Genomic DNA, 23,076 nt, shown 5'->3' with positions numbered 1-23,076 from the left:
TCACTCACTGTGTCTTAGTTCATCCTCACAACCCCTCTAGGAGGAAAGTAGATGAACTGTTTGACAGATGAAGATACTGCGTTAGTGAGAAGCTTAGTCCCTTAGATCAGATATTTAGTAAGTGGTCAAGCTGGAATCAAAACTCATGATTCCTTACATCTGACCCAGTGCCCTTTTCACTACTCCATAGAACATTGTAGTCAGTATTGAGTAAGACTCTAAAGCAATGCTCAGGATATGGGTCGTTTTGGAGTGGTGTAGGCAGAGAGAACCAGAAGTAGAATGTTAGAAATAAAGGCAACAGGCAGTTTGGTTACATGTGTTGGGAACCGTAAGATGTTTAATTGCCATTCACCTACTAATGTGTCTTTAGAGATCTGAAATAATCTGATATAAGATATTTTTTTTTAAAATTTAAACTGTTATTTAGAAGAATGAAAAATCTGGGAATAGCATGTTCAGCAGTAGGAGGGACAAGGAAATTTTGGTATATCCTAATGATGTATATTACTGAACTATTTAAATCTGTAAGAAAAATTAGTGACTTGGGGCACCTGGGCAGCTCAGTGAGTTAAGCGTCTGCCTTCAGCTCAGGTCGTGATTTCAGGGTCCTGGGATTGAGTTCTGCATTGGGCTCCTTGCTTGGTGGGGAGCCTGCTTCTCCCTTTGCCTGCCCCTCCCCCTGCTTGTTCTGTCTCTCTCTCTCTGTGTCAGATAGATAAATAGAATCTTAAAAAAAAAAAAAATTAGTGACATAAGAAGAAAATGCCTATGAACTTATGCTAAGGAAAAAGGTATCAATTATATATAATATGAAGTAGGGAGGAAAATATGTGATTGTAGGTGTCTGCATGAAAAAGAGATTGGATTGTAAAACAATATACCAGAATGTTAACAATACCTAAATCTGGTTGGTGGGGTTAGAAGTCGTCATTCCTGGGGCATCTGGGTGGCTCAGTTTGTTAAGTGTCAGACTCTTGATTTCAGCTCAGGCCATGATCTCAGGGTCCTGAGATCGGCTCTCTGTCAGGGCTCCGTGCTCAGCAGGAAGTCTGCTTGAGATTCTTTCTCTCTGCCCCTGCATCTCCCCCACCGATACAAGCCCTCTTTCTCTGTCTCTCTTAAATAAATAATTTAAAAAGTAATTATTTCTTTCTTTAAAAATTGCATTTTTTTCATTTTTTCCGCCACAGTGATTATGTATTTTACAGTTAGGAAAACATGTTTCATAATAAAAAGATCATGAAAAAGCCTTTCTAGAAAAAAAATTTGTCAATGTTGCTAGTGTTTGTTGGTGATTATGTCATGGCTTAGAAAGCTCTGGTATAAATACTGAGCAGTTAACATCTTTTCAGCGCATTTTTGATCAGTGTAGGCCTGGGTACTAGACTTCAGAGACTTTAAATTGCAGTATATTTTATTGTCTTATTTTGAGGAAATGTTAGATTTCTTGTATTTCATATTAGCTCATTAGAACTTTTTTTTTTTAAGCCTGAGAAATCAGGAAATCTTCCTGCTGCTGTCACCCTGGTTAAATAACCAGTTTGATCATTGTCCAAAGGCAGAGTGTAAAAACACATTTTACTTTCACAATAAAATTTATTTTAGGTATATTAACCTATGTTTTCTTCCTTGTGATAGCTTTGTAGGCTTCAGATGAGGATAGATTTACTATTTGTTTAAATTTCCCATGATTATTATTCATCTTTCTACAAATAATAAGCTATTCAGAGGGACAGGTATCTTTTTATGATGGCTAGGTACCAAATTTTCATAAAGAAAACATAGCATTTTTATTTTTTTGAGAAGTGTAATATATTGCCATTTTAAGAAACTCTTCCTTAAATGTTCTTCTGAGAATGTTATTTTAAGTATGATAAACTTTACTTTCAGAAGATGAGAAAACAAAACACAGTTGGTAAATAGAGAAATTGAATAGAATCTTCAAAAATGAAAAAGAATATTCCTTCAGTTTTTTTTTAATTAGTTGAGGAAAGTTTGTTAATTTTCTTTTAAATTTGAAGATGCAAGTTGAAAAAATGGTTTTCTTAGTCTCTGTATTTGGGTCTCAGAGTTACTTAAAGTATATTTAATAGTGCTATTATTCTTTTAAAGAAAAGACTTTTATAAATTTAAGATATGACTCCTTTCGGATTTGGGCATAATTTAGTGCTACATGGTTGTAGCCCAAGAAATCGAGGAGTCTCCCTGCCCTAAAGAATCTGAGGGGGATACAGATGGCAATATATGATGAAGTTGGAGATACAATATGATGAGTCTCTGAGATTTGATACTTCTGTAACCTCCAGATCACACGACTTGACATTTTTTCTCTATTATTTTTACTTGAAGTCGGAGCACCATAACATGGTGTGGGAAGTGAAGACAAATCAGATGCCTAATGCAGTCCAGAAACTCCTGCTGGTGATGGACAAGCGAGCTTCGGGAATGAGTGACTCCCTGGAGTTGCTGCAGTGTAATGAGAACTTGCCATCCTCACCCGGATATAATTCCTGTGATGAGCACATGGAGCTTGGTAAACAAAATTAAACGTTCTGTAGGAGTCTGAGAGTCATATTTTTATGTTAAGTCAGCTTCTTCACCTGCCCTAAACTGCTTCAAAGTACGTGAAGTTTTTGTACCTTAGGAGTTTTCAACATTCCATTGTTACTGCTTGTAAAATATTAAAACCAACATAACTTTGGGCTATTTATGGTTATCATCGAGACTCACTTACACATTATCAAACTAAACTGCTCTTGTGGGTAAAGGTCGGGCAGTTAAACACCTTGGGAAAATCCTGCGTGTGGCTCATGTGACTTTTGAAACCTGCCGCTGAGCTTAGTACATTATGCTCGGCCCGCCGTGGCCAGTTTGTGGCTGTGACGGGCAAGTTACAGCGGACCCTTGAAACTGGAGGATCTGACATTTATGGTCGTCATTGCTGCCGAGCGGCCCCTGGGATGTGTGGCTGGTAGAACTGTGTGGGTTTGTGATGCTAGGACTTGGACTTGTATTGCTAGGAGGTTGGTGGAGTCAGCAGCCGGTGAGTGACCTGGGCTTACGGCCCTGCTTTTCAGCTTGGCTCTGTCTGCGTTTAATGCGCAGCTTGCTGGAATGTTCACAAACCCTCGAGAAGCCGTGATTATCCTCCCTTTATGAATGATAGGATGGAGGAGACTGCATGCTGCCGTTTTCTTTGGGAATTTGGAGATAGTGCAGGTCTTGGGACATTTCCTGCTTGAATGCCAACGGGTTGTTGGACCCCGCGAGTCACTGCGTGGTGGGTGCCATTGAGCACGGGACGCCCATTTATTCGGGTGGTTGATTCTCCACCAGTCCACCAGTTTCAGGAGGAACTGAGGAAGTTGGGGGGAGGGTGGCAAAAACTCTCACATCACTCCTCGCTGCTTGGATTTAAAAGCAGTTAATTTCCTGAGCTTGAAAGACAAATGAATCTTTTCCATACGGTAACTAACGAAGTGCTGGTCCAAGAAGGTTGTCAGCAGTGAGGGAAGGGGGATAGCTACGCCAGCTCGAGAATTACAGGGTGGAGTTTGCTTAAGTTGCTGTGATGTTTTTCAGCTGCTCAGTGAAAGGGGGATGGCTTCTAGTCCGTTTTCTGAGTGGATATCCTGAATTAATACTTGTTAAGTAAGACATTTCAGTTTTAATAGGCTGTTCTGACATATTTCCTTGAATAGGAATTCTGTGTCTGTACTTTTAGAGTAACAGTTGACCAGGACTCCCAAGGCTAGAATTTCCTGACTTAATATTGAAGGGACCCAGTGGATCTGTGGTTTCTTGTAGGTGTGTTTCATAAAGTATTTTTAAGGCCTGTAAGATTCTTTTTCTCCTCTCCTTTTTCTTTTTTATTAATTTCTTTTTTAGGATTCAGTCTTCCTTAGTGTTCATAGCTATGGTGTGTACTTGAGGCTTGGGAACACACCTTTAAGAAAACATGATCAACAGTTAAAATTGAGTTTCGAATTTCTCAGTCAGAAGAGATAATTTAGCATAGATTAAGTTGAATACGTAGTACCTAAAACTTTATAATATGACCTGTTGATCTCATCTTTAAAAATTGTTCTCATTATTGCAGTAATCTTCTATAACAGGGTAATAAAGTATGGGAGTAAGTACATATGTGTATGCATAAAATGCCTTTTTCCTCATTAACATGTTAACCTAAAAATGTCTTGGTGGTATATGGACTAATCCCAGGTGAACTATAAAAAAAAAAAAAGTCAGAAAACACAAATACAAACTTTTTGTGGTCTGGGAAGAGGTATGGTAATTCAAGTCATTAGTACATTTATATCCGTTTGGTCTGTTTCCCATCTGGCTCTGTTGACCCTTGAATGTGGAAGTTATCATTTTTTAGATTGAAACTTGTTAATTCAAGAAAATATTGCAAATTTATACTTCTAAGAGAATTAATTAGCTAGATTTCCAGCTGTAATTATAACATTATTCCCTGTATTAGCAATTTCCTTTCTATAATTTTGAGTGTATTTATTTGCAGATGACCTTCCTGAACTTCAGGCTGTTCAGAGTGATCCTACCCAATCTGCCATATACCAGCTAAGTACAGATGTTTCACATCAAGAATATCCAAGACCATCTTGGAACCAAAATACCTCAGACATATCAGAAAATACTTACGGTGAAAATGAGGTGGATTGGCTAACAGAATTAGCAAATATCGCCACCAGCCCACAGAGTCCGCTTATGCAGTGCTCGTTCTACAACAGGTGGGAACAGTGGTTATATTTTTATGAAAACTTCTGTCATTACAGAGAGCTACTTTTTTTTTTCTAGTTTTAAAAGTAATAATGCTATTAACCATCTAATGAATGGTTTACTGAAATTAGAATTTAAGTAAAGTCATGAAGAATTAAGTTCTTTGTTCTATAATGATAGAGCTATTTCAGCTAGTATCATGATTTCATACTTTGAGAAATAGGTAAAAGTGGTAAGAGAGCCACAGAGTCATAAATATTTGTAAGTGTATTAAAGTCATCAAAAAATAAACCAGACCAAGAAATACTTTTATTATACTACTTATGCTTATAGAAATGAAAATTATACTTGTCTGAAAAACCATAGTTATAATAAACATTTTATTTTAAAATCTTAACAACCTTGTGTTTGGTTCTTTTTGGTCTAGGTTTATTTTCTTCCACAATGTATGTGACCTTATTTTATTTACCTGTTGGTGAAAACTATAATTGCTAATGTTAAAATCTAGAACTTCATAGAAGTGGACTCCCATTGGTAAAAACCACTATTTCATATACCGAGACCAGAATTTCCACAAATGAGTTGTTGTGCTATGAAATTATGGAAGTTTCAAACTAAAATTCCTAGAGAGACCTAACTGGATAATGTTTCATTAATTATCCCTAAAATTAGAAAATTATCTATGTAAAAATACCTAGGTAAATATGATAGTTTGTAGGGGAGAGAAGCAGATTTGTACTCGCATGGGTAGACAGACCATAGTCCACACGAGATGATACAGGAATAACTGAATTTTGGTAGTGCTTCTAACTTAATGTAATACTTCGCTAAAAAATAAACTTTTCATGTGTGAATCCCTGGTTTTCTTGCAACCCGTTAAATTGTATTGTTTTTCTTCTGTTCAGTGGGATCTTGGTCTTGATTAGGGCAAATTCAATTTAGTTAACTAAATTTTTCAGTTTAATTCCATGAAGAATTTCCCAGAAAGAAAAAAATAGTCAAAAAGCTAAAAATTTGTTTGTAATTAAAAAAAACAAACCCTGATTTTCCCATTGGACTTTCTTTTTCCTAGTTTAGTGATAACGCTTTTTTTTTTTTTTTCTAAACAGCAAACTTAAGAGAATTAATAATGTAGCTCATGGAAAGTTGAGTAAACCCCTCAGAAGATAATCAGTATAAATAAAAACATAAGTAAAGGAGTATCTCCTTAAAGATACAAACTTATTCTCTGCAGCATTTTCTGTGCCTCCCTTCTTCCTAGGGAACAAGACCAAGAGTCACGCTCTGCTGTCTCGCCTGCCTTCTAACACTGTCAGTGCCTGCCTGTTCATGTAGTTCCTTGTAACGTGTTAAACGGTGTGAGTTAGTGAGCTTTGGATGTCTGAAGTCCGTAACTGTACAGTACCAGGGAGTTGAGGACAGGTACCATTTACATTACCCCTGCATAGGGAGAGGAATGAAGAGACCGATGGTGTTGGTGTTTCAGACACGTTTGGCATGTTAATTTTTACAAAACATGTAGGCCATATACATTTTAGAATATTGTGTTGTTACTTCTCCTTAAATGGTTCAACAGAAGAACTAATAAACCCCAATTTCTTTTATTAGTCCTGAAGGCAGGGATTACTTAAGGAAGTTTAGCAGTTTGGCCATTCTCTAATATCATAAAGATCTAAGTGTTTAATAAAAGGAAGCAGTGGGGCAAAGAAGAAATAGTATTTGTATTTTGAAATCCAAAATTGATTGGAGAGTGTGCTAATAAAATGCTTTGAAATTTGAGGTGTTTTTTTTTTGTTTTTTTTTTTAAGATTTGATTTTATTTATTTGACAGAGAGCACAGGCAGGGGGAGCGGCAGGCAGTGAGCTTGATCCCAGGACCCTGAGATCATGACCTGAGTTGAAAGCAGACCCTTGGGGTGCCTGGGTGGCTCAGTCATTAAGCGTCTGCCTTCAGCTCAGGGCATGATCCCAGGGTCCTGGGATCGAGCCCTGCATCGGGCTCCTCTGCTGGGAGCCTGCTTCTTCCTCTTCCACTCCCCCTGCTTGTGTTCTCTCTCTTGCTGGCTGTCTCTCTCTCTCTCTCTCTCTCTGTCAAATAAATAAATCTTTAAAAAAAAAAAAAAGATGCTTAACCTACTAAGCCATCCAAGGCACCCTGACAGGTTTTTATTTAAGAGGTGATATGAACATGAAAGCATAGTTTTATAGACCCTTATCAAATAGTAACTAATGCAAAGGGATAATGAAAAAGTGTTAATGAGGATAAAATAAAAATTGAGGGGCTAATAAAATTTCCCAGGGAATAAGGGAAGAACTGGAAAGTGAGATGTCCCTCCTCCTTTGCCAACTAAGAGGATTAGTACAGACATGCATATACTTGGCTCTGTTATGGCCCAGATCCCTTCCTGTTTGGCACCTCAGAGAATTGTCCTGATGTGGAACCTTTCGGGCGGGTTGGTCTCCTAGAGGCTACAGTCTTCCTCTGTCTTGCTTTCTGAACTCCTGAGTTCAGCGTGTGGTGGTGCTCACCCTGGCTGGGCATGCTGCTGACTGCTACCCCTCCCAGGAAGCGTTGACCTTTCTTTAAGGTGATCCGGGGGGGAAATAACTAGCCTTATGAGTAGATGCTTTTCAATAAGTTTGTATCAGAAAACAAGAAATAGTGTCCAGTTACAAGAAGTTGCAAATAGGCTGCTTTCTGCTATAATAAGTTTAAACATTTTAGCTTCAGGTAGTTCATTTTATCTGCCGAGTGATGACGGGTTGGTAGATAGAGGGTTCTGTGTTGGACATGTTCAACTTAGATGCCCTGGTCATACCGACTGAGTCAAAGTAGAAGAGAGAAATGGACAGGGAGCCCTGCACATGATCCTTCATGAGTGAGGATATGCACGTTTTATGTACTTATTGATACAAAAATGTCTGAATAAAGGAACAAATAATTTGGACTTTTAAAATAGCATGGATAAATATGAAAAAAACGGTATTTACCATGTGTGAAGAAGGCTTGCGTAAGAAGGAATAGCGTACTACGAGTGAAATCTTGATGTCCCCTTACTAGTGTTTTCCATAGGTATCTTATATGTGATAAGTTGGTATTAGGAATATGAAGTTCTTTTCATCAAAAGGAAAGATCTGTGTAAGGACCTCTGCTTTATGGTTAAAACTGTTTCCTTAATATTTTAGATCATCTCCTGTACACATCATAGCTACTAGCAAAAGTTTACATTCCTATGCACGCCCTCCACCCGTGTCCTCTTCTAAGAGCGAGCCAGCCTTCCCTCATCACTGGAAGGAGGAAACACCAGTCAGACACGAAAGGGTGAGTATATTCATGAGCATAAACTGTTAAGAAGTTTGCACAACCGTTGAAATATGTTAACTTTCCTTTTCTCAGAAGTACTTCTGAAGCACATACAGCTGGGAAATTGTCTCGTTCTGGTGATCTGGATTCGATTTTATGTACAGCTCTAGAAACTGTTAGGCATGTTTGTTACCAGTGGGAACACATATTGAACTAAAACCTCCAGAAACAGATTTCAAAGGCATATTTTTCCCTACGTTTACAGTGTTTAAGTTATCTACTCAGGAGGAGAGAGAGAGAGCTGGAAGCTTTGAGACAAAAGGCAGATATTAACAAAATATGTTACAAAATCAAAAAGTCTCTGATGTTTTTCTCCATAGGCAAATAGTGAGTCAGAATCTGGCATTTTCTGCATGTCCTCCCTCTCCGATGATGATGATTTGGGCTGGTGCAATTCCTGGCCTTCAACTGCTTGGCACTGTTTTCTGAAAGGTGAAAGTATGCTTGAATTTTTACAGCTGACTTGTGTAGCACGCTAGGCACATAGCTAATATATATATTTTTTAAACTTTAGGCACACGACTGTGCTTTCATAAGGGAAGCAACAAGGAATGGCAGGACGTTGAAGATTTTGCTAGAACCGAAGGCTGTGATAATGAGGAAGATCTCCAAGTGGGCACTCACAAGGTTGATATAAAATTCATAAAACTTTTCCAAATCTTTCAAAAGGAAACCTAGGCTTATTATTAATCTGTAGGAGTATTCTCCATTTACTTTCATACTTAAGTGACATCTCACATTTTAGGTAGAGATTTTGTGACTGTATTACGGCTTAGCCAGATGGAGAGCGGCAGTGACTTCACGTTTACCTTTGTAATTATGCTTTCTTAGATGGGAACAAGATGTGTTTCTTAGCTCTTTACGTTTTATGTTGGGGAAACTAAACTGGCATTTAAAATAAAATGAACAAGTGAACCAAGGCTTTTTCTTAGGTAATCTACAAAGTGGTTAATTCCCAAATGGAAAATTGAGAGTTGATTATATTAAGTTACTTTTTAAGTAACCCGATAAAATACTGGCATTTTTTTAAAGCTGATAAGCAAAAGCAGTAGGTGGCAGCAGTAGGTAGGAGAAATGTCAGCTGCTATCTTTGAAATCTTAATGTTTGAAATCTTGAATTTTTCCGTCTCCACTGGAGGCAGAGAAGTTGGGCATGTGAAGGGTGCTTGTTTAAAATTGCAGTTTTGATCCTGCTGTTACTTACTGTTGAGTCTAGAGAGAAATAGTCCTGACTCAACTGCCTTCAGTTTCCCCCTCTTACTGTTACTCTTCATTTATAGTCTGACTTTGGCCTCTGCCATTCTGGTCAAATTGTCTCAGAGGTTACTAGCTTCATTCTGATTTCTACGGAGACTTCTTGCTTTGTTTGACATCTTTGCTACATTTGACACAGTGAGTCATCTTCTCTTGATTTGTGCAGTGTGGCAGGGCTCCAGGTCTCTGTTGTTTCTGTCTCTGTGACTGGTGGCTTGTCTGTCCATGGTGTTGAGTGTGAGAGAAGGTTCTGCCCATTGGCACTGTCTTCACCATGTCCTGTCTGCCTGTACGGTCAGCAGCAGGTCCTTGGTGGGCATGTGGATGGCTCTCCGGTCTTGGACGCAGGAGACATGGGCTCTGTTTCTCGTTCTTCAGCAACTCCCTGTGTGACTGATGTTGGGCAGATTGTTGACCCGCTATGTATTGGCTTCCTGACATAGGTAAAATGGGATTAGATTCGTTTGGAGATCTTGTAGCTCTAAGAGTGAGAAGATTCTGTAATTTCGTTTACAAATATATGGCTGTGGCCTTCCCCTGCATGTTGGACATCTGGGAGTGGAGATCAACCCATTCTTTATGCTCAGCTTGTTAGTATAACTGAGACTGGACCCACCTTTTTCTTCCCCTTCCCGGCCTACTTTCTTTCCCTTCTTTTAAAGATATTAACCTTCTTGATTGGCAGATTAAAAACCAAGAAGTTCACTCTTCCCCTCTCCCTTCCTAGTTAGTGGATCAGTTCTGTTTCCCTAAAGATGCTTTGCAGCTCCCCTTCTCTCTCCTTCGCCACTTCTTTCGTGCGATAGTGGAGGAACGGTTGTGCACTCGAGCTCGCTGGTGGTGTGTCGGTCTCCTTGGTTTTTCTGTGACTTTAAGGGTAGGGATTCTGTATAGTTAATGTGTTTCAGAACCTCGCACTTGGCATTTGCTGACTGCTCAATAGATATTGGTTGAATTTAAATTTCGCCCGGTTCTGCCACCACAGCACTTGTCAATTTAAGACTAGTGGGTTTCTTTCCTCATGTCTTCACAGAAATTGAATACCAGAGTCACCTTTTATTCTGCAGACTTTATCATCTTCTTAAAATTGACAGTTGTTAGTAAAATAGTTTCATTGACTTGCAGTACCCTCTCAAAGGAAGGTTTGAGGATTTCCCCCGTCGTTAAGACTCCTCAACTTACTAACTGGTCCCTCCTTTTCAGGCTTCTTTGCCTCACCTCCGAACTCCCTGTATTTTTAGCAAATACTCAGCAGTGTCCAGAGAAGTCACTGGTTTCAACTGTTCCTGGCGTTGAGGCATGTTCTTCTACTTTCCGGGTTTCGTTCCTTTAAATTCCAGGTCCAGTGGGAACTGAAAACCCTTCCTGGTCTCTCTTAGAGTTTATATCTTCTTCATTAAAGTCCATTAGCATCGTTTACACTTTGATTAAAGTGCTAATTCCAGTCTGCTTTACATTGTAGTGATTTATACATGTGCCTTTCTTCACCACGGGGTGGAAAGCAAGGATCTTAAAGACAGGGATCCTGTCTTGTTTATTACCTTTTCCACAAAGTCTTACAGGTAATAGGAACTTCATTGTGTGTTGAATTAAACATTGCCTGTTTGTTCACTCTATGCATGTATTTTCAGGGCTATGGTTCTGATGGTCTAAAGTTGTTATCACATGAAGAAAGTGTATCATTTGGCGAGTCTGTACTGAAGTTGACTTTTGATCCTGGTACAGTGGAAGATGGCTTACTTACTGTAGAGTGTAAGCTGGACCACCCTTTCTATGTTAAAAATAAAGGTAGGGCTTCAATTTGAATTTATAGTAATTTTTTAAAGAAAGCTTCTTAAATCTATAACTATGTCTTGTGGCATAATTCTTTGATGATTAAGGAAAAAAACCTCGAAGGGTGAACTTCTTCAAACTACAGAGAACTACCGTAGGAAGTGCCTTATACCTACTGATGGGTATGCATTTTAGCTGGAGTCCGGCGGGGCTGTGCCTCCCGAGTGTAGGAACTCTTAGCCTTGAGTAGCACACTGTATAAGCAGCTCTCTGTTATCTTGGTATAGTTTGGGGAATGGAATATTCTGGTAATTGCATTTTGGTTTAGGGTTACCAAAAATGCTATATATCACAGTCACTTTCCCGAGATCTGTTATAGTAAAACCGTGTTAAAAATAATCATTTAAAGGCTATTTCATGGTCTCAGTCATCATCACCTATCACTTACTATCTTGTAAATTGCTAGAAGTGCCGATTGATAGAATCTGTATATTAATAAAATGCTGAATTAAACTAGTTTTGGAGAGCTTTTGCATTGCTTGAAGAAAATACTTGTACTTGCTTTATGGCAAAGATACAGGACATGTTAAAAATCTGCTGGGACTTAACTAATAACTTTTTATTTTTAAGGCTCAGAAGTGATAGATATATCATAGAATAAATAATTAGGTCCCTTCTATCCATGCCCATCCTTTATGTAACAGCTGTTTGATTTGATTTTAGGTTGGTCGTCATTTTATCCAAGCTTGACTGTGGTGCAGCATGGCATTCCGTGTTGCGAAATTCATATTGGTGATGTATGTCTACCTCCTGGACACCCCGATGCCATTAATTTTGATGATTCAGGTGTTTTTGATACATTTAAAAGGTAATATTGTTTTTTTTTTTTTTCTGTTAATGTTTACCTTTAATCTCTGTAATGATTGCTAAATCAGATATTTAGGAGGTTAAACCTAAAAGATTTGAGAATTAAAAAAGGACTGCTTAGAGGAAGTATGTACATGATTAAATGAAAAAAATACTAGGTAATTAGTGTAAAATAATAGCTCAAGGGGAGCTTTTCACAGAGTAATCGTATAGGAAAACTCGAGTTCATAAAACATTTGGTATTAGATTAGGAAAAATACCGTATGTTATGTGACCAAGAACAACAGAGATGAGTGTTGATAGTTATAAAAAATTGCTGTGTCCCACCAGCTGTTTTCACCAGGCCACAGGTCTCCTAATAGTGTGTTTTTTTGTTTTTTTTTTTTTTGTAGTTAGTTGTTACCCTTTCATGTCTGTCCTTAACTGTTTAATATTTATTTCAATCAAGGGCATTAGTTGCATGAATTAACAGATAGTAAAAATAGCAAAAAATTGACATTTGGAAAATCTTAGGGAAGTGATTTTTCCTGAGAACAGAATAAGTCCCCATGTGTCCTGACGCTCAAGAGGGCTGATCTGATCAAGTGTCTCCGTTTGTGTGCAACTTTTCTGGTTTTAACACTGAAAGGCCCACAGCCTTGGAGGCCCTGCAGGCCTGGGCACAGTGGGGTCGTTGGTTCCCTACGCCTAGGAATTATCCAGAGAAAGTCTGTGTGCGGGTATCTGGGACTTTAAGACTCATTTTTTTCTTTTAGGTAATTATTAAATTCATAGGCATTAAGTAGTTCAGAATTCCTGCTGGCCTGTAGGTTTTATTTCATTCATTTTAATATAATAAAACAATGTTAATAGTATATTTTTATTTCAGAAAGATATGTGAGGCTCTTGTCTTAAAAAAGCAGCCAGCACAGGTTATACGCTCGGTCCACATCTGCAGATTGGAATCTAAAAGCTATTTGATTACATGCCACACATATACTGTGCTTCTAAAAAGTATAGAGAAGTGAGACAGTTTGAAGATCTGATACTCTAAACATTCGTAGGGTGAGAGGTCAGTGATACCTCCTCTCACAGTTCGGTGAGAATTATTCTAGAGATAGAAAAACTTTGGAAGATAATTTGGCTTTATTTTATAACACTGAGTATCTGTAATAGTTGTACCTGGAGAAGTATGTGTACCCTAGAGAAGCAAATTCTCATAGACACGCATCAGGAGATATGTAAGTAAGGTCGTTGCTGTGTTGCTCAAGATAGCAAAAGCATGGAAACAATGCAGTATTCATCAGCTGCAGAGTGAGTACGTAGATTGTGATATAATCACATGATGGAATTCTTTTGATAAGTGGAAGATGAATGAGCCTTAGCCGTACATTGTAAAACATGGATCAGTTTTAGAAATAACGTTAAGTAAAATTAGTCTCAGAAATATACAGTATCATTCCATTTTTTATGGAATCAGATGTTCTTTGAAATGTATCTAACAAAATTAAAAATCTAATTACATTTATGTAATTTTTACGTAGTATATATAATACACATTATATGGTTATACTAGGGGTTCAGCGATGTAGTAGGACCACTCACAGGGTTTAGTTTGTAGTCACACTCATGCCTAAGATTTCTTACAGCGAAGGGATACAAAGCAAAATCACGAAAAGGAAAGGCATGTGGGGTGAAGTCTGGAGGAAGCCAGGCTTCTAGGACTCGTGTCCCAGTGGAGTAACACAGTGCACGCTTTTCTCTTTGAGCAGCGAGTGCTAACAACAGGTGTGACTGGGTGTCAGCTAGGGAAGCTGCTGGACGCTCAGCGCCAGGGTTTTACTGGGAGCTGGTCACTTAGGCTGCCTCTGCCTTGCATGTACCCAAATCCCAAACTTTCAAAAGGAAAGCAGGTGTTTAGGGTGAACCATGTTGTTTGTACGCACAGTTTAGGCATAATGAGCCGCTCTTACCAGTTATGGAATGATGAGAACTCTCCTTGAAATCCTAATTCCAGATGCTAGTCGAGGGCCAACCTTGGACGGATGTCCTCAAAAGGAGAGCAGTCTGGCCTGTCGTGTTAACTCTTTGCTGTGTAACAAAACTTTTACATATTACGTATTGATACAGTTGACATATTAACATAATTAATGCTTCTATAGTGTTTAATGTGTTTATGAATAATTTATTATTTTTATAATAACATTGGAAAAAGTAAGGGGAAGATAAACCATTCAGGAGAGTGGTTTTCTCGGGGGGGTGGCAAATGTGGAACTTTAGTGATAGAAATATTTTATTTCTTAATTAGGTTGTGGGTTTACTCATTTGTACACTTTATAACATAAAAGTTACATACATTTTTTAATCTATCAGGTGTTGCTTAGTGAAAACCTTTAAGCAAAAAGGAACACTAGGCTACCTAATTCCCCCTTTTGCAAGATGGTAGGTTCCCATCATGTGGTCCCACTGAATAAGTCACTCCTGAGGTGACCTTAGACGTTGGTTTCATTTTCCTGTGGAGTGACAGCAACAGCCTCCTTTCATCTCATAAAGGAGTGGAAAATGGGCAGTTTCATCCAGGAGAAACCATGACAAAGTTGAGAAGCACGAAGTTGCCTACGTTTTCGCAGTGGCTTAGATTATAACTTGGTGGATTAAGGGAAGGTGCTTGCCTGGCATAAGAAGGGAACGAAGGGCAGGAAGAAGAAACACTTGTCTGAGAGGGAACCCCAGAGTAAATTTCAGGGATTGTTTGGGGATTTGGGGTCATGCTGTACCGAGAAGGACATTTGAGCAGATTTTAGCTTGGTAAGGACCAGAGGTCTGCCGTAGATGAGCTCTCGAACACCATTTCCAGTTCACTTGTGGAAAGGAAGCTTCTAAGTGAGAGCATGATTTGGAGAAGCCCATTTGAGACACACAACGGAGGCCGGTCTCCTAGGCATTGGGCGGTTTTCAGCCAGTCACTTCTGACTCTCTGAAGTTGGCATTTCTGTTTGAGTGATAGAGTTTAACAAACTTACCGGGTGCCCATCGTATCCCCGGTGCTGTACACGTGTCACCGGAGGTCCATCTTCCCTACCCGATGAGATGACACCTTCCCTTTACCAGAGGTGGGGGCGCGGGGCGGGTAGAACTCAAACAGCCATTAGTATCAGAACCAGGTTTCCGGTCTGTATCATCTGAGCATTCTAGGTTTAGGGCTCTGTTCGCCCATCAGGGCTCCTGCTGCAGTGACAGTAGGTACCCCGGTGCCCCAGTGAACGCCTGCTGCGCGCCACGCTCTGCCCTGAGTTTTGTAGACGCTGTTCTGTCAGCTCAGCAAAGCTATACGGTCTGTGTTACGTTCAATTTAGAGCGATGTTAACGGAGGTACGTGGTTTATTGAACCTGCCCCAGTTCTGCTGCTAGTAAGTGGAAGAGGTGGGGTTAAACCCAAGTAAAATTTTACATTATGTTCTCCAGCCGTTTATTATTATTTTTTTTACCTTTTCAGTTAGTCATCAAATATTTGAGAGCCTGGTGTATGTGCCGGGTGTGGGGATTTAAGATCTTGGAAGACACGGGCCTGCCTCTTGGCTTCCGGTCCAGAGAGGGCAGGGGCTAGTGCACGTGTGTGGTGCGGTGGGGGGTGTGCTGCGTGTGGGCCGCGGGGCAGCTGAGCTCTGCAGCGGGAGCGCCGCACTGGCTCCTAGCCGTGCCGTCGACTGGCTGGAGGCGCGGGTAAGTCGATTCACTCTTCTGTGGCTCTTCAACAAAAATCTGTGAAGCGAGGATCATGTTGAAGGGAGGATGAAAGGGAGTAGCTGGTTCACAGACGTAAGCGTGTGGTGGAGTGTTGAAGAGCGGAAGCTAGTGCGGGCGGGCGGGGCGGTCCTTCCGAGGGCGGGGGCGGGGCGGGGGCGGGGCCTGCGGGAGAGCGCGCACGCGGGCGTGGCGCGGCCGGAGGCTTTGCTAGACGTTCTGGGTAACGTTTTAATGCTGTCGTCACGGCAGAATCCAGAATTTTGTGATTAAATTTGTCAAACTAAAGTCGTCCCCATAATGGAAATGGAGGGTAGGCTCCATTCGTACCACTAGATGGTGGAGTTCTCAAATTTCAGTAGTGCATGAGCTTGCCTCAGAATTGTGTGTAATCTTTTGGTATTTCAAATTGTAATCAAGTACTTCTTTTGGTGGAGATTAATAATTTTGTGTCAGGTTCATTTATAATGCTTAATTTTGCTGTTTTTCTAAATTATATATGGGCGGGCCTTGAGGACAGCAAAAATTGTTCCTTTGACGTTATCCTGGCTGCTGAGCATTGATTAGATGGTTTTGGAGTCCTATTTACATTGATTTCATGTAATACCTTTAAAAAACCACACCTTGTGTGGTGGATAATTGGTAGAAGTCATTTTTATCATGTGCAGTGAATGGCAGGGGCCTCATGCACTTCGCGCTCTCCATCCCTGTCTGGAATAATTCATAATCTCCTATTGCTTTACCTTTAGGTAGATGCTTATTATTCTTGTAGCTAATACAACCTGCTGTGACAGATTCCCAGAATTTCTGTGTCAGGGAGAGAATGGGGGCTAGATTTAGAATAAAAGGTTTTCTGTTAAGATAAAAGGTATAAGCACATTTAGAACCACAGAAATCTTTTGACAGGTGTCATCGTTAGGCTGTTGTCTACATTAGCTCTGCTTTTGAGGTAATATTTTCAGTGAATCTGATTACTGTTTGTTCACCTTGAGGTCAGCCAGTGGCAAGGCGGAGCACCGTGGTTTTGGTGAGGAAACCTAGGGCTTTGGAGGTGGACAGATCGGGGGCTGGATCTAGGAGCTGTCGGGCCTTGGGTGAACTGTACTTGTTCCTTTCTTGGTGTGTTTCTTTATATAGAGAGAGGGTAATGATCCTCGCTAAGCAAGCTTGTTGGGAAAAAGAATATGGATAGCTTGTTTCCATGCCCATGTAAACTGAATATACTTACCAAAATATGGCCTTGCCTGATCCGTGTGAGTTTGTACTTTTTAGTCAGTAAGTTGTGTTCTACTAGGTGGATGGCCTTTAGGGGTGATGGATGTATACGTGACTTTTTGACCTTAACAAACAGGAACTTGTAAGCTCCTTTAGCTGTGTTCAACCACTTTTGACTGTCCTTCCCCCACACTTTGTCTTGTCTAGCGGCGAGTCCTTAGGCCTGGTATATGCCTGCCACTCCCATTTTAACTTTCTAGCTTTATTTAGGCTTCTGTAGGCCAAGAAATCAGATTATCAAATTTGTCAGAAAGCAAATCTAAAGTAGTAATTAAGTGGGTTGCGTGGGATCTGGAGGAGGTACTTGCTCTGAATAAAGTGTGTGGATTATAACATTTTTGTGGGGGGCTTGAAGTTTTCTTCTTAACGTTTGTATTCTCTGCAGATTAAAAAAAATAATTTTAGTTATTGCATATACAAGCTTTCAGCTTAAAAGCAACTGTGATGGTGAAGTTGTTAAAGTAGGGTTGGTTAATATTATATATGTTGAAATTTCCAATCAGATGTTAAGGTTTTTTTTTTTTTTTTGTAATTCCTGTTTTTACAAATCAATCAGACTGAATTAAAACCATGTTAATAAATTTTTTTTTAGCTATGACTTCACACCTATGGATTCTTCTGCAGTCTATGTGTTAAGTAGTATGGCTCGTCAGCGTCGTGCATCTTTGTCTTGTGGAGGGCCTGGAGGTCAAGACTTTGCAAGATCTGGACTCAGTAAAAACTGTGGCTCACCAGGATCATCACAGCTCTCTTCCAATCCCTTGTATGCGAAAGCTGTCAAAACCCACAGCTCAGGGACTGTGAGTGCCACTTCTCCTAACAAGTGCAAAAGACCAATGAATGCCTTCATGCTTTTTGCCAAAAAATACAGAGTTGAATATACTCAGATGTATCCAGGGAAAGATAACAGGTAAAAAGAGTATTTCTGATTCTAAAAATTAACACTTCAGTGTAGTTTCATAGGAGCTGGGATAGTTACGTAAACTTATCCTCCAGTAGCTTTTATTATTTAAAGATTTTATTGACTTAAGAGAGTGAGAGAGCATGAGAGAGGAGCAGAGGGAGGAGAAGTAGGCTCCCTGCTGAGCAGGGAGCCCGGTGTCGGGCTCAGTCCCAGGACTCCGGGATCATGACCTGAGCCAAAGGCAGACACTTAACCAACTGAGCCCCCCAGCGCCCCCCCCCCCATAGCTTTTATTATTGAATTCATTTTCTTAGGTTGACTTTATAAAGTTTAAGTGGAATTTTTAGGGTCATGGGTAAATATTACCTGGAGAGAATTTAGGTTACCTAAGGATCTGCCTTCTAAAGTAGTCAGTGTTGTTTGCTGTTGGAAGTCACAGTTCTAACAACTGCCTGTTCCGTCTTTATAGAAAAGTTTGTGTCAGATCCCAAGGATGTCCTTACAGCTGTGTCATACTACGGAATGTGCAGGCAGTGGCAATTTGTAGTCTTTTGACAAATGTAGAAATCATTATAAACTGCCAAAGACTAAACTTAGAGGTGTCCTCAGAACCCAGGGATAAAACTGACTCCAGTCCTTTCTACTCTGTTTGCTTATACTCTTAGCTCATTTCTTTTTTTTTTTTTTTTTAAGATTTATTTGACAGAGAGGCAGCGAGAGAGGGAACACAAGCAGGGGGAGTGGGAGAGGGAGAAGCAGGCTTCCCGCTGAGCAGGGAGCCCGATCCGGAGCTCGATCCGATCTGGAGCTTGATGCGGGGCTCTCGGTCGCAGAATGCTGGGATCATGACCTTGAGCCGAAGGCAGACGCTTAACCACTGAGCCACCCAGGCGCCCCTCTTAGCTCATTTCTTAGCGAGCGTCCTCTGCTCACTTCCTCTCAAACCACCCTAATTCTCCATGTAGTAAAATTACTTTTTCCGGTTTTCTCAGTTCCCTGACGATCAAAACTACTCTTTTTCTTGATATCATGAGAAACATGAAATGATTATCCACGTAAAATAATTGAGTTTTGAACTCGAGTTTGAATGTCTCATGAGCTTAATTGATAGGGAAGGGGAGTGGACGTAGTTTCAGGTCAGCATCACGACTTGATATCATCTCCAGATACCGTGAAACCATTGCCATGGGAAGTTGAGTTACCATCCATCAATCACCGCAGAGTTACACATTTGTCTTGTAATGAGAACTTTTAAGAGCTACTCTTTGCAGCTTTCAGATGCACAGCACAGCGGTACTGCTGTGGTCACTGTGCAGCACCTTACAGACCCACGACTTATCGTATAACTGGAAGTTTGTACCTTTTGACTGCTTTCACCCATTTTTGTCCACCCCCAACCCCTAGCCTCTGGCAGCTACCAGTCTGTTCTCACGAGCTAAACTTCTAAGTATTTACATTTTAAGAAGAGAAACTTGTCAAATCAAATGCACCTCTGATTTGGGAATTGATACCTAAATGTTTCTTACTGATTTAACTGGTAAATATGTCAGCCGTTATGTGGTACCTTTAACCCAGAGACTGTAAAAACTGGGTTTTATTTTAATGAAGATGCAGTACATTGTTAAATTGCATCATCAACTTACTGAAAAAAAATATAAATATACACATATGTAGGTATTTACTACATACTGAGTTTCTTGTTACGCAGTCGAGTTGTGCTTCCTGGTCTTCTAAGGCTCGGACGCTCAGCTCCAGCTTCCATGTCAGGCACTGACCTCTCTCGTATTACTTTGTGCAGCGTTTGTGACCTTTAGTGTCATGGAGTTAATGGTTAAAAGCTCTTCACAGAAGGAAAATGGTTTCTGTCCGCATGTTCTGGATGAGACTTACACTGGTTTTGGGAGCAGATTAACAAATATAAATAGGAAATAGCTTCAGATTTCTGTCGTGGTGTGTTTTATCCAATTGGACTTCTTTCCCTTTGAGTTTTTCCAATTTCTTCAAGTACAGAGATCACCTGGGATTTATTTGGTGTTGTCTTAGGAGGGAAACAGTACAGTGCGCATAGTTAATGCCACCACATTTTCACTATGGTTACATGAATGAATGAAACTTTGACCATAACCATTTGATGGGTTATGAGCACAAACAACAGCTTTTAATACATTATGCTGTTGATAGCGAACACCGCCTGCCTTGCTATCTTCTTTGAGAAACCGATGTACCAGGATAGAGCCAATGGTAATTTAAACCATTTCTCTGAAATACTTAATTTTTTTCTTTAAGCTCTGTAGGACACTGAAGTTTTAGCCATTTTGATGTCCTCAGACAACTGGAAATATTGGCACTATTCCAGGAGGCTTTAACTGCCAAGGTTATGATGAGTGGGCCCATGGGACTTGAGATTTTACTGGAAATGACTACTATAGCCTTGACCTTTTCCCTTCTCTCTGTTGGACAAGATTCTTGTCTTTTTTTCTTTTACCTTTCTGTTTCTTCCTGAAGTAGCAGCATTGGACACGCATCTTACGAGACATTCTGGCCTTCAGCACGTGTGCGTGTTTATTTTACAGAGCCATAAGCGTGATCCTCGGGGACAGGTGGAAGAAAATGAAGAATGAAGAGAGAAGGATGTATACGTTAGAAGCAAAGGCTTTGGCTGAAGAACAAAAACGCCTAAATCCTGACTGTTGGAAAAGGAAAAGAACCAATTCAGTAGGTTTCATCTAGTTACTCAGAAAGCTCTTGATTTCTTCCCATAACCGTACTGGTGTGTGGAACAGTGCTTATAACCTTGTAAAGGTGGTATCGAGGCTCTTTCTCAGCCGTTTTATATTCACAGCCTAATTATGTTTTTACACCATCCTGTGAGGCAGGCTTTTTTTTTTTGTGGAGTGCCATTTACTCTTTTAGTGTGGAAAGTGGAAGTGTCCAGCATGCTTAAGAATGTTTTTCCAGAAATGTTGACGTGGAAAAATAATTTTGGAATGGTAGTATTTTTAGTTGGGTTTAAAGATCAGTGTAACCAACTCAGTAGCACGGTACAGGATCTTTCTAATCTTGGGGTGACATGTCCCAGCAGCCTTTCTTTTCTTAAACAGGCAGGGGCTTAGGAGGATGGGGCACATTAGCCTTCGTGGGGCCTTCTGACATTTGTACAGAATTTCTAGATTAAAAACCTCAGGAAGGAGAAGAAATAGGCCTAGGAAGACTTTGTGAATGAATTCACGCCGTAATAACACAACCTTGGATGGAATGGATTCTTAGGACGTTTCCATTACTAGGTTGGCAACTTTTAAATCATGTTTTTAGATTAATTTTGAAGAAAACGTCACATGATAGAACAGAGTGAGCTCAATTTGAAGTACCATTTAAAAATGAAGGGAAGACATCAGTCCTTTGCGGTGGGAGGGCCGGCCAAGGATGCCTTACCTTCAGTCTGTAGACTGTGCATGTGTCTTTTTAGAGTAACACGCAGTTCACAAGCGCTTACTTTTATCAGCAGTTTCTTGTAAACAAGTAGACCGTAGTCAGACTCCAGTAGAAGAGGTGGCTCGACGGGTTTTTGAAGTTATTACCTTAGACTTGAGTGTGGCAGGACTTGGCCTGGATCCCCTTTCTTTGCTGCTCTTCCTAACCATCTCTTCTCACCGTTTTCATACGTTTTCTGGATGCTTGAGCTGTTGGGTGTTAGCACACTATTAAAAATCATCCCAACTGAGAAAGTGATCTTTTTTAAATAGTAAGTTTGTAAACATTGTATTTTCCATCTTAGCTTTCATTTGTAGAATTACCGTATATTGACTTGTAAGCATTTCCGTGTTACTTTTCTCTCCACAGGGCTCGCAGCAACATTAAGCCGGGACGCTTACGTTCTTAAGTCTGTAGTTGCATAAACAAACACTGACTGTTGACGGAGGGACTTAAGAAGATCAAGGTGTCACCATTTGTCCTGAATTCGTGTGACCATAAGATACTGATAGCATTGAGTCTTGAAATGATTTAATAATACGAGTGAGGATTTGCTTTCTCCGTTAGAGCATTAAGTAAGCTAAAACTATCAACATTGTAAACCAAATTGCCTTATTTTTCTTCCAAACTTCATATACGTCTATCAGGTAATATAGGCTTGAAAATTGATATCCTGTGGTGCTAAAGTACAGTAGAAAGAGAGGAGAGTGTATACATGTTTTATTTTAAATTGTACAAAAGGGGAATTTAAAAATATGTAACTGCTGTTTATACATTGGCTCCTTACTGCTTATTAATCCATATTGTACACATAGTGGAATGAAACAGAACCGGGAGCTGGCCTTTCCTTACGCGACCACTGCGTGGCCCAGCATCTGTGCCAAACCCGGGAGCTCCTAGTCTGGCCGGTGCCGCGAGGCTCCTGGAACGCGTGGCCGGTGGACGGTGTCGGCGGCCCAGCAGGCGAGTCACCTGCCGCAGGGCTCCCGGGGCACGCCGGGCAGCAGCACCCGTCCCTGCCTTCGGCGGAGGCCTCGCCTGGGCCCAGGTCAAGTTAGTTAATAGCATTGGGCTATAGTCACTGTCATGGTGCTATTAACAGTTGACACCATTGTATTTTTTAACTTTGTGTTCTGTATCTCCTCAGCCACATATCTTAAATATCTTGTTTGTCATCCTATGTGTATGGTGGGGGCAGACTTTGCACTTACTGCAGTGCGACACGTGCACTTTACTTTTCCTCCAGCTGTCTGAGGTGAGAGCACACACGGGCAAGACAGCTGCTTTTGCTCTGAGCTACAATCATGGCTTTTCATGTTACTTACCAAGTGGTGTTTCTGGTTAGGAATCACAGCTGTAAAATTGATTTCAGTTCATTACACTTCTTCATGATGTTGCCCCTAAATTTTGCACACTATATTCTTGTATATTATTTCAAATAAAATGAAAAAAATTGTTTATCTCTGACTTCTGCTGATTGAACTTGACTGAACTTTATGTCTGAGTCTGAACCACAGGTGCAGGGCATGGAAAATATATTAAGTTGCTGATGGGGTTTTTAAACATTAAATTAAAAACAAAATGTTAGTGACAGCTCATGGGCAATGGAAAAACAAGGATCTAGATTATCTATGTGTAAGATCTCTGTAGACTCAAAATTGTTTCTAGCTTGACATCTCTGCTACAAAGTTAACAGCCCCCA

At 40.2% G+C, this 23,076-nt stretch overlaps 1 protein-coding gene across 2 annotated transcripts in view; it reads left to right on the top strand.

Moving 5' to 3' along the window:
* HBP1 (HMG-box transcription factor 1) overlaps positions 1 to 23,057 on the top strand; it is a 28,405-nt gene extending 5,348 nt beyond the window's left edge. For both annotated transcript variants that reach the window (XM_026503469.4, XM_048212892.2), the window contains exons 2-11: positions 2,353 to 2,536; positions 4,526 to 4,754; positions 7,930 to 8,065; positions 8,428 to 8,539; positions 8,622 to 8,734; positions 10,993 to 11,149; positions 11,858 to 12,002; positions 17,592 to 17,909; positions 20,477 to 20,618; positions 21,744 to 23,057. In XM_026503469.4, coding sequence (XP_026359254.2) covers positions 2,353 to 2,536; positions 4,526 to 4,754; positions 7,930 to 8,065; positions 8,428 to 8,539; positions 8,622 to 8,734; positions 10,993 to 11,149; positions 11,858 to 12,002; positions 17,592 to 17,909; positions 20,477 to 20,618; positions 21,744 to 21,761 — 1,554 coding nt within the window. In that variant the 3' untranslated portion in view covers positions 21,762 to 23,057. The remainder of the gene's footprint in view (positions 1 to 2,352; positions 2,537 to 4,525; positions 4,755 to 7,929; positions 8,066 to 8,427; positions 8,540 to 8,621; positions 8,735 to 10,992; positions 11,150 to 11,857; positions 12,003 to 17,591; positions 17,910 to 20,476; positions 20,619 to 21,743) is intronic.
* The last annotated feature ends 19 nt before the right edge of the window (positions 23,058 to 23,076 follow it).

Source organism: Ursus arctos, unplaced genomic scaffold (genome assembly GCF_023065955.2).
Source record: "Ursus arctos isolate Adak ecotype North America unplaced genomic scaffold, UrsArc2.0 scaffold_3, whole genome shotgun sequence".
NCBI lineage: Eukaryota > Metazoa > Chordata > Mammalia > Carnivora > Ursidae > Ursus > Ursus arctos.
The sequence above is the reverse complement of the archived record's forward strand: the minus strand, read 5'-3'. Positions and strand labels throughout refer to the sequence as shown.